The sequence below is a fragment of the Drosophila montana genome, unplaced genomic scaffold (assembly GCF_035044405.1).
Source record: "Drosophila montana isolate Dmon_TW-CO22-7 unplaced genomic scaffold, ASM3504440v1 contig_402_1, whole genome shotgun sequence".
NCBI classification, from domain to species: domain Eukaryota; kingdom Metazoa; phylum Arthropoda; class Insecta; order Diptera; family Drosophilidae; genus Drosophila; species Drosophila montana.
The window spans coordinates 115,057-134,852 of NW_026998739.1; the positions used below are offsets into that span (position 1 = coordinate 115,057).

Sequence of the window (19,796 nt, forward strand, 5' to 3'; positions counted from 1 at the left end):
TTACGACTTTTCCAACATTTTTGTCATTTCCCCTATTCAAGTATCTTTTTATAGCAAACACAAGTTTTACATTTACCAACGGAGATGCACTACCTAAAGATACAAAACTGAAAAAAGTGAAACTCAATTTAAACCACATGAATACGACTTCCTGCCGCCCACATTATCGCAGGCATCTGTCCTGAGTACATTATAACATATATTATTGCATACTATTTTCTTGTCATTTCCGTTTGACATTTATATATTTTTTCGTTATTTTTTCCCCACTATTTTTTTGCGATACTTCCGTCATGGCATATTTTTGTGTGCTTGAATTTATTTTTATAAATTTTTTTTTTTTTGGCATTCACGTCGCGTTTTAAAGCATTTTCTTTTTTTGGTTCCTTCCTCTCTTAAATGTCCTTGACTGCATTATAACAAGGAGCTTGAGTGTGTGTGTGCGTGTATCTGGTGTGTATGTGCGTGGTTTTAATGGCTAGAATTTTCTCAATATTATGAGGTCTAGGAAGTCGCGTGTGCGCCGCATGAATTTTACTCTATTACGAATACTTCCTTAGACTTGGCTTATTAAAATTTTCCCAGACTCTGTTGGCGTTTTCCAACTCTGGCATAGAACACCTTTGGCCTCTGGCCGCTGCGGCGATTTATGCTACAAGTTTTTGCCACTCGAAATTGTTGAAATAGTTTCGCGTGCTGCAAATTGTTAACGTAGCTAATCAGCATAAAAATACCAACCGATTGCAGCGCCCGATAGAAACTCGCCTCAGGTGTGGAGCAAGGGCTGGAGGGGCGAAAGTGAAAGTGTTTCACATTAGACCAACTTAATAGGTTTGTTTATGGGCTTCTGGTAGGCCACAAGTGCGGCACACTGGAGTTTTCTACCTCAGAGTGCAGGTGAAAAATTGTTTCAGAATTGAATGCGTGCCAAAGCGAAATTTGAAATGAATGCAATTTATTTGTAGATGCTTGTACTTTAAATTCATTTTTCATTTTAACACTACAGCAATAATGGTAATTGAAAACTTTGCATTTATTTTTGCCAGAAACTGAAATTTATAGCGAAGAGAAAGTATAGCAAATAAACAAGTAAGAGTCGCGAGTGCCCCAGCTATAGTCACAAACATTCTAGATGACTCTTTGCTTAGACCCACACAAACATTCTTGCTACCTCTTTCCTTAGACCCATAGTATGGGAAATTCGTGAATTGCTTCGGTGTTTAGTATCCGATCTCTATATTTGCTTAATATAGCATTTAAATGTGGGTAAATTCCAAACCCAAGCCTATATCGAAAATGTGTTTTTGCAGTTTTGGGAGAAGCGATCAGAGGTATCAAAAAATATATTATTTTAGATATGTGTATTTTTCAAGCGAGTCAAGCAAACTAAGTGTGCCTAGCTCATATTTATTTATTTATTTTTAAATTTGAATAATTGTTTATCATATTGTTAATGATCAATCAAACGAACCTAAGCATGTTATACATATAAACAGAGAAATTAAAAGCTTTAAGCCTCATCAGAATACAGAATAAACAATATCTTATAACATCATCAATACGATGGGGGTATTTTATTTGCCCGTCCGGCCAACTATTCCCCTTGTTTACAGATAATTATGTCATTGGCCTTATTAGAGTCAACAGTTAAATTAAAAAATTAATCTTAATAACCCATATTTCGAAAGAATTGGAAAGAAAAAGTGTAGAAACCGTTACAATCAAAAACACTTAAATGACCCCAACTACCGAGTAACTCTAAGACCTTCTCCAATTATCAAGCAATCTTTTGTTAGTTAAGCCACAATACTTAATAGCTAGATATTGGTAGGATTTAAGGACTAAAGAAATTCGTTATGGAATTGAAAACAGATGTGCTCAAAAATCAAGTTATCCATATCGATACTTATCGATATCCGTGAAATACAGAAATTTATTGATGATTGGAAACAAACATATTGCGCAGGAAATAACAGGATAAAAAAAAAAAAATTAATTTTGCTATTAAAATAAACAAGCAAAGTCGAATATTTAAAGTATAACATTTAGTAATAAAAAGTAAATGTTAATTTTAATAAATTTTATGATACTCTTCAGATAAATGAATTTTTTTAAATAAATTTTTTCATTCTTTTTTTTATAATATTTTAAATGTGTTATATTGGACGTATTCTTCGCTTCGATATAAAAATGTAGACATATTGTAGGTAGATGTAAATGAATTTATAAATATGTCACACGTTCTCTGCTTCACAGCGTGTGCAATCAGATGGTACATATATTCTTTATTCAGATGTTGTCTGGCAATTTAATTGGCAATTTATGACACTGGCTGCAAAACAAAAAAATAATATAAGAAGAAAATTTACATGGTTTGCATTTTTGGTTTCAATTTCCCAATGAAAACCATTTGAAAGTCATTTAAAATTTTGTTGTTGGCCATCGATTTTCTTTTGGCTGTTGCTCAATTGGCGTTACTTGGGCAATTTTCTGCTGCTCTCGTCGTTTGTTTTTAATAAATTAGCCAAATTTGCCTGTCTAGTATATTTGGTCCTGGTACGAGGCATGTTATGCGGAAGCGATTGCTTTTTTTCTAGCTACCCATTTTGAATTATTGTTATGGGTAGACGTTTCTTGTAGTATATGCTTATCGTTCATGTATTGCCTTATTTATTGGCTGATTGGGCCGCATTTTAACTTATAAGTATTTTTGCGCCAAGTCTTGTGCGCGTAATGTGCCTCCCTTTTTGACTAATGGGTGCTCGTTAGCTACGCAAATGAGTTTTTTATGATTATTTTTTAAGGCTGGCAAAACAGAATAAATATCATTTCAAATTAATCAAACTTTTTTTTTCTATGTTCTATGAATTTAAAACTTTAAATACCTATATTTATTACTAAAATCCTTAAATTAAATACTAAGCAATTAAAATCTAAATACTTGCGATATTAAATTCAAATACAATTCTAAATTCATAAATAATATATATAAATAATTAATACTGAGCATCAAATATATATCAAATACATATATATTTATTACCAAAATTCTTAAATTAAATGCTAATGAAATAAAATCTGAATAATTCCCAAATCATAAATAATAGATGTAAATAGTTAATACGGAATATAAAATATATCTTGCTAAATATCGAATACAACAACACATGATTGTTTATTCACAAAATTATGAAATTTGCTTACCTACTCCGTTTTCTCTCTCATCCACGTTTGCTTAAAAATTTATAAGCAAAGATCTCGATTTTCTACATTTAAAATGAGATCCTAATCAAGCAGCTGTATTGTTACCTTTAAAAGGCGCACCCATCCACTCGTTTTTTTTAGAATCAATAATTCAATTGCTATTTTTGTATATATATTGTTGCCTTTAATTATTGTTTATATGCAGCGCTTCGACACGATCATCTTTCCATATTCACGCACTCTACACACATGCACACTCACTCACCGAACACCAAATGATGTTAGTGTGCCTGTGTATGAGTGCACTCATATCATATTTAAAAAAACGCAGTCTTACAGGCAAATTTGTTGCTTTCGTGCCAAAGAAGAAATAACATTAATTTATCAAAGTCTACGTACGAGGCAGTCACAAGTTTAGGTTGCCGTTTCTGATCCAGTGGGATTCTTCTTGACATCATTTTCGTTGCTTGATCTGCCAATTACAGCTTTGTCTTCATCTTCTTTATGTTGATCAGCTGAACGACAGTCTGTGCTACTGCTAACCTCAATGGCCGTATCGCGGACGGTTTCTGGGGTGTCTTCGCAACTAGATGACTCTTCGCCGGCACTCACTTTGATTAAAGTTTGCTCAAGTAGCTCAAGGCGGGCAACTGTGGATTCAATGATTGCTACCGTATCTGTAGTACGACTGGTATCTTCTGGTCCCGTTCCGCTGACAATGTTTGGAGTGCTGATCTCACTTGCCGCCATAACGCTTGGAATCGAGATGCAAGCTGCAGGCTTCGCAAGCTCAAAATTGCCAGCACTGTTTCTAGGATTTGTTGTCGTCGTATCGGTAGCTCGACGGCTACCTTTTGGGCTCGCGCCACTGCCAGTCATTGAGGCAGTGCAATCCGTTTCAATACCAAGTCTCGAGATGCTAGAAGTCGGTTTGTCTTCTAGGGCCGTACCGCTCCCAGTCGTTGGGGTAGGGTAGCTACAGTCAGCTATATTGCTATTTGTTAGCTCCGATTTGACAAGACTGTTTTTATGGAATGCCGCAGAATCGGCAGATGGCCTTTCCTTGTCCTCTTTAAAGTGGGTTGTACCTTCTTGCTTGACTGTTGATGCGATATTGTCGCTGTCGCTTGTTACATTTAGGGCAGAAAGCTTTGAGTTTCCAGACTGCTTCTGTGGGGGCTCAAAATCGGGGCATTGAGCCTTGTACTTTGAGTCGTAGTTTGATTTTGGTTCGATGCTGTTGGTCGTGTCTTTCTGGTTGGAGGAGGACACAGCTAAGCCGCTTACTCTGTCTGAGCTGGCTAAAGTCATCATTGGGCCAGGCGCAGGGCCTCTGGGTTCCGATCCAGCTATAACATAGGGACTGAAGCTGCAGACCTTACGCTTCTTCCTGATTGTTGACGTGGTGGTCGTGCTTTCTGCAGGTGCACATTCTGCGTTTGGTTTTTGAATTGCGCTGGAAGTGCTCATGGCTGTAGTTGAACCAGTGACAGGAACTAAGCTGCCGCCGCCTGTTACTGAAGGATTGATCAATGGGGATATCTTGGTTGCTTGATAAGCTGTATCATTTGTGGGGATGGTCTCGCTTTTGAGGGGCGGGGGAATGCATGCGTGTACCCGCATTGGGGAATTTTCATCACTCAGCGGGGCTGCTATTCCTCTACAGCCCACAGATGTGGCATTTGTCTCGATTTGGGCGCTAAGGCACGACTTCTTGTTGCTGTCAGCTATTCCTGGTGCCGAGCTAAGGACTGTCGAACCCGAATTCATACTCACAGAATGTCGAATGTACTCTTCTTGGTTAACTTGGGTACTTTCATGCTTGGGCGCATGACTCTCCCGGAATTGGGACTCTTTATTCTGCTTGACAATGCTGCCAAGGCCCATTTGCTCAGCTAGAAAATGTTGAGCCGTTCTCAACTCTTGCTCCTGCTTCTGCTTCTTCCAGAAGAGCTGCTCAGACATGAGTTCCAGTACGGTGGGCAGCATCTCGGCCGCAGCCGCCACATTGACAAAGGCCACACGTAGGCGTCGGGCAATCACATCCACCAGATGGCAGGCGTACTCCCGCTGGCAGGCATATGTTACCTCGGCTTGGATATAGGGAAACTTCGGGTGCAGCCGGAGTCGGCCACTGCGCGAACTGTTCGCCAGCAGGTGGCTGGCATTGGTACCATAGGAATCGGCCAGATGCTGGGCCACATCCATGGGCAAGTCGAATGCCTGCACCAGATCGAGGGGCAGCATGCAACAAAAGTCATTGCCGCCATCCAGCAGCAGATTCTTTGTGATGCTCGAGTCCGAGTGCGGCTCTAACTGACAGGTTTCGATGGCTGTGTTGATGGCATCGACGGCCATCACACGATATGTGCTCCAGCGTCCGCCGGCCAAGGTGATCATCTGGTTGTCGCTGACTTCCAGCAAATAGTTGGGCACCGTAATTGGCTCCTTGCCTTCATTCTTCTCCACGGATGGACACAAAATCGAAGGCTTAATGCCCGTCCAGGCGCTCATCACATGACCCGACCGCAGCTGTACACATTCCTCGAGCACCCGACGCGTTTGCGCTAGCAGACATTCCACCTCCGCGGATGTCGGAGTTGGTGTCTGCTCGTTCGATTCTGGGCGGTCCACAACGAGGCTGCCCACTAGCATGCCGCTCTCAAAGGGCATCATGATCAGTGCCTGCTCCGCGGTTTTATCGCTGGGAAGGAGCAGCCCACAGTTCTGGGAGCCATAATAGCTGGGCAGCGCAATGTGCGTGCCCATTTTGGGCACTGCAATGTGGCGGACCCTGCAGTCATCCAACTGTCTAACTACATCTGTGTCCGCGCCCGTCGCATTGATGACGACCCTGCTGTTGATGCTGAAGCACGACTCGTTGACCGTATCGTGGACTCGCACCGTGCGGCAGCCATCTTCACCGGTCGGCGGCATTATCTTCGTCAATCGCACATAGTTGGCCACGGTGGCGCCATGTTTAGCCGCCGTCATGGCCAAGGCCAGGCACATGCGCGCATCATCCAGCTGCACATCGTAGTAGACCAGGGAGCCCAGCAGCCCATTTCTGCGCAGCAGCGGGAACTCATTAAGCGTTGCGTCCTTGGATAGAAAATGTGAGCCGCGCACATTAGACATGCCCGCCATGGCATCGTACATCTTCAAGCCCAGCCAGTAAAGGGGCAGTCGCAGCGGGCTATAGATGGGGATCAGCATGGGTTGCACGCGATTCAAATGGGGCGCTATAGTCAGCATGGTTGCACGCTCGTTGAGCACCTGCTGCAGCATGAAGATCTGCTGCAGATCAGCGCCCTGTATGGCCGCATGCAGATAGGAGTTGCTGCCTTCGACTAGTTTACTAGACTTGCTGCTGGCACCGCTGGCAAAATCTTCAGCCTCTATCAATGCCGTCTTAAAGCCACGTGTGGCGGCTTCTAAAGCACAGCCACAGCCGATGGCGCCACCGCCGATGACCAGCACATCGAAATGCTCGTTCTTCAACGATTTTACCTGTTGTTTCCGCTTGGGCAGCTGACCGCCACCGTCCTTACCATCGCTTTGACCCCTGCGGAGCATTGTGTTCATCGCGCTCAACAAGCGGCGCGGCTGCCTCTTCCAGAGAACCCCAGTCAGACTCTTGCGTAAACCCGCTAACATATTGCTATCCTCGTGTAGGCACTCCAACTATCAAAAGACTTAACCAACTTCGAATGTATCGAGCTGCGGTCATTGGAAATTATTAAAAACAAAGAATTTATTGGGGTAAACCAAAAATTTTTTTTTTAGTGCTGGACTTTTACTTGACTGAATTAAAATAAAACATACACTTTATTTCGAAATATTTTTGATGGATATTTCAAAGGCAACATATTGAGCCTAAGGAAATTTAAATAAAAATAACAATAATATAGTCTTTTTTTTTAATAATCGCCTATATTTTTCCACATAAATTATTATAATTATAATTATAATTATTATTATATTATAAGATTGACTGACTGCATTTTTAAGCAATTTTAATTTTTTTTTATTTTTGCCTTCCTTTTGAAACATAATGACTTAATTTTAAATTAAATTAAGTTTTGCGAGCTTTTTAAAATAGCGATAATGATAATTACGTATTGATAAATATTGGCTAATTTGTATGTGACTCTATTTTGATTGATCTTTAACTCTTCACTCCCTTCAACTTTCTCTCTCTCTCTCGCTCTATGTGTCTACCCCCTCACTTTCTCTGTCTTACTCTTTCTCTTTTCTCCTCTTGCGTTTGTGTTCATTTTCTCTGTTCTTGCATTCCCTTTCATGAATATTGCGCTTCTATGTCGTTTTTATAATTCCAGATAAGGTTTTCAGATTTTGATGTTAATAAGAGATATGTTTATTTAAAATTAATTTTAAATATGGGTTATTAAAACGTGCATACAATGTACTCTTATATACTTATTGTATATTTACTTCCACATTCCAATATGTTTCGTTGATCCAGAACTTTGTACGGGCTTTATTAGAGTCAACCACTCTTGAGTCGATCACTCATTTTGTTATTATTTAATTTATTTTTTTTTTATTTAATATGTTTTTTCCTAATTAGCAAAGTATTGATAAGATTAGTAAAAATAATAAGCAATAATAATGAGTATCTACAGATACATATATTCGGCAATTGGATGTGTGGCTGTACACACAATTGTGTAGAGCAGGAGTATATTAATGGCTTGAACTCCCTCCCAGGACAATGACAAAAGGACACAAATGGTCAAATGCTGCGATATTTATGGGCACGCAAGCTTTGAGGGCACTGAGGGCAAATAAACGTTCGGACTGAAATAATGACAGAGTGACAGAATGACAGGCACTGGCCGCATTAATAGAGTCAATACAGGGACAATAGTTGAAAATTAACAAATGAATTGAAATTACTTAAACAAACTCATTAGCGTGTGAAAGTCAAGGCGTTCATCAAACTGCCCGCACATTGTTGACACCGATTGTTGTCCAGAATGAGGGGTAAACCCAAAGGAACGGCACAGGCATTATAATAAAGCCCATGGGGGGCGGCTCCAGGTGACAGGAAAACACGGGCCACAGCACAGCAGAGTTTTTGCGCTTTGAAATGATTACCCCGTCTAAACATTCGGGCTACGCCTCGACAATTGTTTTTGCCTTGTCGTGTCCGGGCAACGCCCAGCTGGTCCCCAAGCAAATGCCCATTGAATAGCGCAAGTTTTCGCCTGTCCCCCTTTTCCCTTTTTACGTTTCGGACCCGTTGCATGTAATTAAATTTTCCAACCTTTATGAGTTGAGCATAGTAATTTAGTGCCGCATTCCCGACCACGGCTGCGGCACCCCGCCGCGATTTTAAATTGTCATCGATGTGACGGTTCAGCGGGGCCAGGTGACATCAATAGACTTGGTGGGGGGTGGGGCTGGGCGTGCGGTGCAGTTGAATGTTTCATTCAGCTGACAGGCCCGCATATTCTATAATTTTCATTAATTTTAATCGCCATAGTTATCATAATTGACTAAGGAATGGCAAGGTGACGATGAGCGAAAGACTCATATTTAAACAATTATGAGTTTTACTTAAAGTTCACCCTCTAACATTTCATAAAAAGGGTTTTTCTATTTAAGTATTGTAAGAAAAGAGTTATTGTATGGCTAGGAGTTTATGTCTTATGCGGTTAGATTTTAGAAGTTCTTTTGAAAAATGTATAAAATTTGCCATTGTTTAAATACTATAAATACGTACTTAGCCAAACTCTTATGTATTGGCCAGGAAATCAAAACATTGCAATTTTATTAACATTTTAATATATTAAGTAAATAAATAAATAAATATTATAAAATAAATATATAATATTTGAATATTAAAAAAAATAATAGAAATAATTAATTCTAGTAAAAGGTTTATTATTCGAAAAATATGCTTAATTTTTAAAAGATCGAATTCTCTAATATGAGTTAGATATTATTCTCGAGTTCTTGCTTTAAATGATCCTTTACTTTCTGCCATAAATAAATATTCGGCTGCCTTATTGCCATCAATATATATATAGGAAACATGTTTCTTTGGCCACATTAAGCTGTCTGTCCAATTTAAATTTAATTTTTGTTAAATTCACAACATATTCCATCTAACGTTGGCCCATGATTAAACTGACCCAGACCTCAGGCACAGGCGGGCCGGCGACAAAATCCCGCAGTAGGCGTAAGAAGAAAAAATGCTAAAGCAAAAACAACAAAGCGTCTAAATACAAATTTCCGGCATAAGCCACATAACAAACCAGGCCCGTTAGCGACACGGACACGGACACGGCCAACTGTGCCGGACAATAGACCAGAGTTTGCCGGCCCGGCCCGGCCGACTGCGCCCCGGAACTTTGTTACATTTCGTTAGCTCGCCAAAGTGCCTCAACACGTTAGGTGACCCGCGGCATTCCCAACCAACCCTCCCCAAAGCCGGGACTCTGTCGCGCGGCCTCGCTTTGTTTTTTGGCGTGTGGCTCACCTTGTCGCCCCTCTCCTTACTCCCTCAGCGATCCCTTGCAGGCATTATTGCAGCTATAAAGTCAGTGCCTTGAACTTTTTGCCAGTTGTTCTTTTGGCCTGCTTCTTGTTGTTGTTGTTGCTGCTGTTGTTGTTGTTTTCTACCATTTTTTGTCGCCTTATTGCTATTGAAGTTTGTTTTTTATGGCCTGGCCGAGCTTGACAATAAGCACGTTAGCGGCAAAACTTTTCCACTTCTCATTTATTATTACGCGCCGAGTTGTTTTTTTCTTGTTGCCTCATTTTTCAGCGAGTTGTTTTATATTTTCCTGTTGTTGTCCTGACAACCCAGCGACACAAAACTGTCGTCTCCTGTTGTCCAGCTGGAGGAAAACAACAACAAATCACAAAATGCAAACAAGCGCATGAAATTCATCTAAACAATTTTTTACTTTACATTTTTCAGTTTCTTTTTCAAGTTCAAAAACGGGAAAATTAATATAATTCAAATAAACGATTTACAACGCTTCGTCGGGCATTCGGTGAGGTGTTAAGTTTAAGTGGCATAAATTGTCGTTGCCACAGAGCAACGGCAGCTCCCTCAGAGTATTGCGGGTATCGCTTCTCGATCGCGTCTCACTTGAGGCAACAGCAAATTTGTAACAAATTTTTGTTTTGCTTATTGGCAAAACTTTTTATTTATCGAATTAGCACAAATAAACTTTAAAGTGTGCTACAGGTGAAATTAACGACAATTTAACTATCCAAACTTTGTAAGAATCAGAACGGGAAATAAAAATTTCAATAATTCTTAAAGCCATCATTGGCTTAAGCTTTAAATTATTTAATTTGTTAGTTAACTACAAATGAAAACAGTTGAAAAATTCGGAGGTTACTTAAATAAGAATTTTATAGATGGTTTGCTTTTCAAAAACAAAAAAAAAAATTGAATCTAATAATTTAGCGTATTTTATTCTATTTAAATATAATATTATTGCTGTATTTAGTATTGTTTACCTATCCGTGCTTTATTGTCTTTCCATATCCATAATTTTATATAGGACTAACATTTAAATAAATGTTTTTTAGTTTTCCGCATAGTAAAATGTATACTTTGTATACTTTTTTATTTTGCTGACACTTTTTTAAAATGTATTTTATGTTATTTCCCCTAGCACTTAAATTGAAATTTTCATCAAAATGAAAATATCTTTGTCAACGTAACAGTAAAATTTATGACCCTTCGCTCGCACGCAAACGCGATTCAAACAATTGGCATTCAAATTCAAATGTCCTGACAACAAATTTCTGCGCCATTCCGTCAAGTATAGTTGCCATATTGTGCCTTGTAAAGGGCCATGATATAATTGGGCTACACACGCAACAAAGACGCCGCGACGGACCGTGGCTCGACTGTTCGTCCAAGCCCAAGTCAATGGTCAGCCAACGGTCAGTTGGCCATGACCAACAGACAGACAGCCTGCCTGAGCATAAAGGCGCTAATTTGAAACAATTAGTTTGGCACTCGGTGAGGGGTTGCAAGTGTGCGAGGGTGTGTGTGTGGTAGAAGACAAACGACAAACGATGTGACAATGCATCTAAGGCAATTGGGAACAAAGGAAGTATTCGTCCATGGAATACCCTAACTTCCTATAGCTGCGGCAGTTTATGCGTTCATGAAATACCTTAACTTATAGCTAAGGAGGTTAATCTGATGAACTACACTTTTAGCTATAAATTTATTTACTGAGACAAGTTTAAAGCATAATTAATAGCATAATTTATTATTGGTTTTATTCAATAATATTATTATATTTAATATTATAATATTTTAAATATACGCTTGTCGAAATAAGTACTTTGACATGAAAGGAGTAGAGTTCTGGTAAAGACCAGTTCTATTACAGTTCTGATTAAGTCAGAAATTTAGCATATATATTTGTATTTAATATTTAATATAAATTATGCAACAGGCTATTCACAATATATACTACAAGTAACTTATTTTATTTATTATACGTTTTTAAAAATCAAATGAAAGATTCGTTTAAATCATTGTTAGGAATATCGCATATTTACTTTTATTTGTATGTCCAAAGGTTGGAAATTTGAGTATATATAGTTTTATTGTTTGTACTTAAGGAAACATTGACTTCTTATTATTTATAATATTATATATATAAACATTCAGAGAATGCTTTCTTGCACCTGGTTTGGAAGGAGTGAAAGAAAAAAAATCTATCGACAAACAGCATTAAATAAATTCATATAAAGAAACCTTAAAAATTTCGTGGCTAGCTTTATATACGTCCGTATTCTTTTTCATCTAACTTTTACTTTGTATTCTCTTGAAGAATCCATTAAATATGCTGATCTCAGCTTTACTGAATTGCACTATTGAAACTCTTTCTTTAACAAATATTGCTTGATTTCTGGCACAGTTTCTGCTCTATTGATTTATAAATGAATTTCAAGCTGCGTATACCCTATAGGAGGGTATTATAGCATGCGCTTGACTTGGCTGAACAAAGGACATTTGATAATAGTTAAATAATGGTAGCAATGGCAATGTTATCGCATTTTTTACGAGTTGACATCAATTAAATTTTTACCTCTTGGTAGTGCCTTGTGTTTTACTATATATGTTCTTTTATTTTTTCATTTTACCTCCGACAAACTGTTGGACAATGCCAGCAAATTTTTTTTTTTTTTATGTTTCTATCGTTGTTTTTGTTATTGCTATTTTTGTTGTTGCTGTTGTTGGCCAACACTATTTGTGTCATGCAACAATGTAATTGCCACTGTCGTTGTCATTTCCGCTGGACACACGGTTCGCCAGCGCGAGACATTAAAGATATTACGTGGGCAAGTGTAGAGGGACCAGCCCTAAACAAAGGGTCGCCCGACTAGGTAGGGAATGGGGCTACTTCCACCACAGGCGGAAGGAAGCAACTTGTAGGTCGGCATTTGTGCAGTTTTTATGCTCTGTGTGTCGCCCTTTTTCTGTTTAAGTTGTGGGCGTGTGCCCGTGTCCTGGCCAATTGTTAAGTTGAAAATAATAGAGGTGGACACGACTGTCAGCCTGTCAGTGGCGCACAATGCGACCGGGACACTAATCGATGTAGATGTGCACAATCTGCCAGGCTCCAACTGGCACTGCAATACCAAAATTAATGACTAAACGGGCCAGAGGCCACAAGGCTCAAGCACTAAACTTCATTGTTTTCTACTCGTGGCCTTTTAATTGTGGCCTCATTGGCCATTTCGCGGTTAGCCATTATTTGTATTATACGCATTTTAATTGTTACATACACTTGCATTAAAGTGCTCTTCAGCTTCCCTAGTTATTTACCCTTCAGATATGCTGGGCTACCCTTGCGGCTTGCGGGCGAGGTCAACCTCAGCCCTCACCTTACCCAATGTTCACTTTAGAAACACACAACTCTGGTGTAAAGTTAATATTTTATTTGTTAGCTTTTTGGCATCAAATATTAAATGCTCTTCAGCAGACTCAACTGATTTAATAGCTATACATAATAATACAATTTTAAAATATTAATATTATTTCTTTATTATTATTAATATTATTATTATTTAAAAAAGAGTTAAATAAACATGCATAAATACTTTAAAAAGCCTCTGTAATTTAGAAATATTAAATGATTTGATCTCATACTTAAGAATACTGATATACTAAGAAGAAAGAAATATTTCAATATATTTTATTAAAAAACTATTGATTACTTTACTATTTTGTTTTCTTAGCTCTTAAATTTTATTTAAATATTTTCAAATCTTTCCCTCAAATGTATTGATATATTAAATATTTTTGTAATAAAGAGTACTCTATTTGAGTTGACTCATGTTGAATATCTCGGTAAAAAAAGCATAGTTCTTAGAACATTTTTTTTTTATTTGAAAGCCTATCTGTCCTCTTTTTAAAAAAAACAAGAAATAATCAGAAGTGCAATCAGTAAACTTCTTGATAATACGTTTACATCCCAGAGATTATTTAATAATAAAATATCCATAGTTTATTGATTTTGGTATTGCAATATAGAAATATTCAGCTTGAAAGCCATGCAAAGCTCGTTTCAAAATGGCATTTATTTAAATTACAATAATTTGATTTGTCGCAACATAATCACTCGCAATGTTTCATATATTTTGACTTGAATTAGGACTGACAATAATAATTTGAGTTATAACAACTTGACAACTTCTTAAAACTAAAACTATATTTTCCGAACTTTCTTTTCAGGTAAGTGCCTAAGAACTTCTGCTCAACATATTAAGGAAAATCATACTGGCTGGCCGTAAGTTGTTTTCAATTTACACGTAACTTTTAGAGCTCAGGATTTAACCACGCGTGTCTATGGTAGATCTTATTTAGGTGGGGTTAGGTTAAGTGGTAGATCCTAACTTTCACACTTACTTAACGTTTTTGACTTTCAACCGAAAAAACCGTAAGCAATGTGGCATGAAAAACTTTGTCCTATTTGCTGCTCCTTTGCCTGGGGCAAGTTGTAATACCTTGGTCATTTTGGTGCCACGCCACATTCGACACTTTATCACCTGGTTGGCCATTGGCTGCCAATGGCCATGTTTTCCAGCCCGGACATAACATTTAATGGCGCTCCGCTTAACGCTTGTAAACACGTGGGTGTTTCCCCTCCCTTCCTCCACGTGGCCGGCAATCAGAATGTGTTTGTGTCTGTGTCTGTGCCTAAGTCTATGTTTGTGTTTGTGTTGCCACGCCCTCTCGACATGTGTGTTTTTTGTCGTTCGTTTTCTCGACGAAAATTATGCCCAATGGGCATGCTAATTTCACTCAGCTGAATCGGTTTTAAAAGTCTACAATTACCGCTAATAGCTGGCAAACTGAAATCAAATGCTGCCTCTGCTCAACTCCACATTCATTAGCGTTAATTGTCGCGCGGCCACATGGCGTATGCGCAACTTTTTCTATATTATTATTGCAAATTAACAAATCACTTGGCTGACTTGAAAGCCGCTGCGAAAGAAAGCCCTTGAAACAAGCGAATTAATTAACTAACTTGTTAAACTTTAACAATTTAGCCCAAAGAATTTTTGGCGCACATTATTTGAATTTGTGCCGAAAGAAGGGCCCTTAAGTACAATAGACGAAGACTGAATACCCTTGCATATTATATTCATAACAATATGTTATAAATAGGTTTTATTCATCATTAATTTATTTTTCTGGAAGAACTTACATTTCTGTCGATTGTTTCTTTTTGGCTCTTAGAAATATATTGAATAGAAATATTATATACATTTAAAATACCGTCAAAAGCGTGCCTTAAACACGAACCAAGTTGAATGCCAATAGTTCCTATATCATATCCAACCTGCCAAGTTACATTAAATGAAGTATCAAGCATTCTGGATTAGAACATATTTTCAACAATGCGTTCCACATTTGATGACATAATTCGTTCACCCTCTGCAAGTGTACAAGAAAGGCAACAAAAATTGAAACGAAAAATCCCATTGGCATTAGGCCTTAACGCTTCGCTTAGCTCGTTATTGAAGCCGAAGTTTATTGTTGAAAGTTTAGAGCCGGCGGCGTTCGCTTTCCGAAAGCAATTATCCTCAAGGAAGTCTTCGACTTAATTGATTTTGCAAACAGGGCCGAAAAGCATGGACCAGGACCTGGCCGCGAGGGCTAACCGAGGGCAGTTGTTACAATCTTAAAAGGATTCTAATAAGCGCATTGAGCGTGTGCCTTTTGTCTTTTGGGCTCTTCGTCTGAGCATCCTTGTATTATCCTTTCGGTTCAAAAGTTCTTTGCGCATTTAGATAACAAAATTTCGTCGGCTTTTTTCACACTTAACAGCCGGACGTGCTGTCGTCTCGGTCTAGGGCCAAAGTTGAGGGCTCAAGTGGGTGTGTGTGTTTGACCGGAAGTTGAGCGTCCACCCGGATCGCCCCCTAATCCCTCCCTCCAGACAGTCACTTGCCAACGTGTAGTTTAAATATAATTTGAAAATTGTGTTTATTTAATTGCCCGGAAAGCAAGCACTTGAACCTTTTTTTATTGTTTCGTCGCAGCCAGCTTTAATTTTTTTAGCTGATTGAGTTTTAGTGATATGTGCGCCACAAAGTGCGCTGTCGAACTTTAATATTATGATAACCATTTGTAGCTTTTTATACCCTGGACCCATTGAAAATGGGTAAAAGGGGTATTATGTATTTGTGCAAATGTATGTAACAGGAATGTAACAAGGAAGCATCTCCGACCCCATAAAGTATATATATTCTTGATCAGCATCAACAGCCGAGTCGATCTAGCCATGTCCGTCGGTCAGTCCGTGTGTCCGTGCGTCCGTCTGTCCGACCGTCCGTCTGTCCGACCGTCCGTCTGTCCGTCCGTCTGTCCGTATGTATGAAAGCAAGGATCTCAGAATCTATAAGAGATAGAGACTTGAAATTTGGCTGTAGGTCCTCGCGCAGATCGAGCTTGTTTCCGATATTCGATTACTTGCCCCGTTTCCAAGTAATCGATAAAAATCTATATCGAAATCCTGTTTTTTGAGCAATTTTGATAAATAATATGAGCTAAAGACGTGAAACTTGACATGTAGCGTCTAGAATAGTATATATATATCAAGTATATTTCATTTTATACCTATCACCTGTTGGAAGAAGAGGGTTCAGGGCATCCCCTAGTCGGGAGCTCCCGACTAGAACCTCTTACTTATTATTATTCTTCTTATAATTACAACATAAAATAATGAATTTTAAATATATCTGAGCTGTAGTAATTGAAAAAAAAATTTCAGTAGGCTCAAATATTAAAAAAAAAATTAAATTAATAACTCTCAGTTTTTAATTCCTGTTTAACAAATTTTTTGATCATGCCTTGTATGAATCTCAGCATGCTCAACATGTTTCATTCGGGTTCATTTAGATATATGTCATTAACTATAATTACTCGGGATTAAGTATTCCAACGAATGCTTTAGACTCGAAAAAAAAACAAGTTTTTAAAGAGTACTTGACTTAGTTTAGATACAGCATACTTTAAAAGGGAACTGATGTAATTGTAACCATAATTTATAGAAATACTACTTCTTTAGCATTCTTTTTCTAATGAATATTAATGGTATACAATCGTAAAAAAAAGTCGTCAGTAAATCATAAAGTAAATTATATATAAATTATAACGAATTTATAAGATCGCGTTCGTACAATGAACAATGTTCAAGATAAATTATAAGTCTATATGGTGAATACAATTTATTGTTATTTTTCTCTCTTAACTTTATCTACAAAATTAGGAGCTGATAACGTCTATTAAAATTATAATTGACTTAAACTATATTCTGTTTTTTGCACTGCCTACTCTAACAACTAGATGGCGCTTTTAAGTACATAATTTCGATGCAAACATTGAAGTGATGGCATTTTCATTAATTTGGCAGCCACGCCCCGAGGGCCGGTTACAATACAACGCCCACTTGTTTTTCCCGATTCGCGCTCTATGTTAATTTTACAGCACTCTCCTGTTTTTTGATGATGAACAGTTTCTGGCATGCGGCCAGCAAAAAAAAAAAGAAGAAAAATAAGGAAATGTTACATGCAATACTTTTTTTTTGCATTTGGTTTTCCAACTTCGGAACTGGTTGCTGCTCCGGCAATGCTCGAAATGAACGCATCCTGCTCCTTCGTGGGCTTTTTGGGGGCGTCTCTGGACAAATGCAATAACAATAACGCATGTAGACTGTTTATGTGTGTGTGGGTGTGTGTGATAGCTACATTCGCACACATACTCTTAGTTGGCGCTAGGCTTCCCTCTGGCTGTGTTTTCTGTTTTCCGCCTCTTTTTTTTTGCCGTGGAACAGTTTGATGAACTTCCAGGCCAACTCCCGGCAACCCGGCAATTGCCGCTGCCTGCTTTTGATTGTTTTTATAGATGATGCGCCGAATCCTCTCGAGCCCTCCGTTACCCTCCACCCTCCCGCCGCTTGTTGATTTTGATGATGATGGGGTTGGCGCTGGGATGGCCACGGCAATCAGAATCATGATGATGTTGTTTTGGAGCTTGCCTGCATTTTTTTGGGGGCTCTATTTTGGTTGTTGTTGTTGTTGCTGCTGTTGTAATCGTGGCTGCTGCCGGCCTTTCCCCTGCTCACCGCATTTGCCACAGTTGATTTCGTTAATAGAAAATTTAATTGCTTTTATTGATATATTCCGCAACGAACGGGGCTCGAGCGGCAGGCAGTGATTGTAATTGGGATTACACGAATGGAGATGCAACGAGCAGTGAATTTTATTGATTGCCAGTGAATTGTTGACAAGCAAGAAATCGGCAAATATTAAAGTCGGCATTTCAATGATTTAACTGGAATGTGTTTGTGAAAGTAGTTAAAATGGTCGAGCAGCCATAGGGAAATATTTTAATGGATTAATAAAACATTTTTTATTCATTTTTAAATACTTGCAGTAGATTCAATGCACTTAAATGCATGCTTCATATTAAATATCAGTTCAACTTTAAGTAATTTTAAGCGCACAAAAATTACTTTAAAATGTAAATTTTATAATAAAACAAAAGTTAAGGCTAGAAAAGTTAACTAAAATATGATAAAGTAAAAAACATATCTAAAAATGTAAACAACATTTTTAGCACTTTGTTATGTATGTATCATATCAAATTATTTATTTATATCTCATTTTTTTTATTAGTTTTAAAGCTGTGCAGCTCAAACCTGATTAAACCTTTAGCACTTAGAGCATTACAATATTTGCTTAAATTTGTTGGGTTCGCTTTTCAAGGCGACTGGGAAAATATTACGACCGAAACTCTTATACATTAAGATTTGGCCCTTTACATATATTATTTCACTTTTTCCATTCAAAGCATTATGTCATTGATCTGCCTTGCCTCCTTCTACCACTCATTTAATCTGTACATAGAATTTTCTACCATCTCTGGTTATACTTCAAGAATAATGTGGAAAAAAAACATACGAATTGCTTTGTGCACACATTTCTCATGCCACACAGTTGAACACTTTGCCAACTCACAGTTTGCACAATAACCAAAGCGCTCTACATATTCAACCACACATCCATCCATCCATCCATCCAATCATTTACCCAACCATCCAAGCAACGTGCCAGTGATAACCACATTCACACATGCTTAACTTTAACCTGGTTTTAAAACTCAACACAACTTCAGGCAAGAACAATATTTACTTACTTAAGGTTAAAAGCTGAAAAACCCCTTTTGAAGCATTGAGTAATACACTCTCTCCTGCACACGCACACACACATACAAACACCCTGAGCAGCCGGAGTAACCCCAAAATCGAATGAAATAAAACATCAACTGCAATTAGTTGAGCAATCGATGGAAGCAAGTAATAAACTTCTGGGCTGCCAACAACATTTGCCACTGATTGACTAACAACAACATTAACAACAACAAAACGAATTACAACAGCAACAACAATAACAAACGGTGGCGCAAAAATCAAAACAACCAACACCAATTTCTAATGTGGCCCTAACAAGAATGCCACCAGCTGCTCCCCTCATTTGACTGGAGGGGGCACTCTCCATGTGTGCGAGGCACTCCAGCGGAAGAGAACTGAAATCTTAATTAAGATTGATATGTTTACGTGTGTGTGCGCGGAGTGTGTGTGTGTTGTGTGTGTTTTGGTGTCTGTGCTGGTATCATGCCAGGCTGACTGCCTGCCCTTCCTTGGCTTGACTGACACTTGTCTGTCTACCTATACCTGCTGTTGGTAAGGTACTCTTACTCTACTACAAGTACTCCCCGTCCCTACAGCTCCCTCATCTCGTGTGTGGTGCCAGTCCAATTTTCGTTTCCATTTTCGACTCTCGACAAAGTTGTTTTGTTGTTGTTTGTGCTTGGCGGACCGTGGTCAAAACCTTCCACTCGAATTGCAGCACAAATTATTTATGACATTCAGTTTTGACTTTTATTTTTTCTGCTCTTTTTTTTTGTCGTGTCTCACCGTAATTAGTGCCCGAAATAGACATTACTGCAAATCAGAAACCAAATCAAAATCGTTGAGCGATTTCCGCGTTTGATCTTTGACTTATTCGAG

The 19,796-nt window shown here is 38.4% G+C and overlaps 2 protein-coding genes across 8 annotated transcripts in view; one reads left to right on the forward strand and one right to left on the reverse strand.

Moving 5' to 3' along the window:
* Positions 1 to 19,796, forward strand: part of DIP-kappa (Dpr-interacting protein kappa) — a 135,811-nt gene that overhangs the window by 82,800 nt on the left and 33,215 nt on the right. The window lies entirely within an intron of this gene.
* Positions 3,366 to 7,016, reverse strand: Gpo3 (Glycerophosphate oxidase 3). Its single transcript, XM_064697784.1, has one exon. The coding sequence runs from the start codon at positions 6,859 to 6,861 to the stop codon at positions 3,619 to 3,621; it is 3,243 nt and encodes a 1,080-aa protein (XP_064553854.1). The 5' UTR covers positions 6,862 to 7,016; the 3' UTR covers positions 3,366 to 3,618.

Coding starts and splice junctions, on each gene's coding strand:
- Gpo3 (XM_064697784.1), bottom strand. CDS start 6,861: ATGTTAGCGGGTTTACGCAAGAGTCTGACTGGGGTTCTCTGGAAGAGG.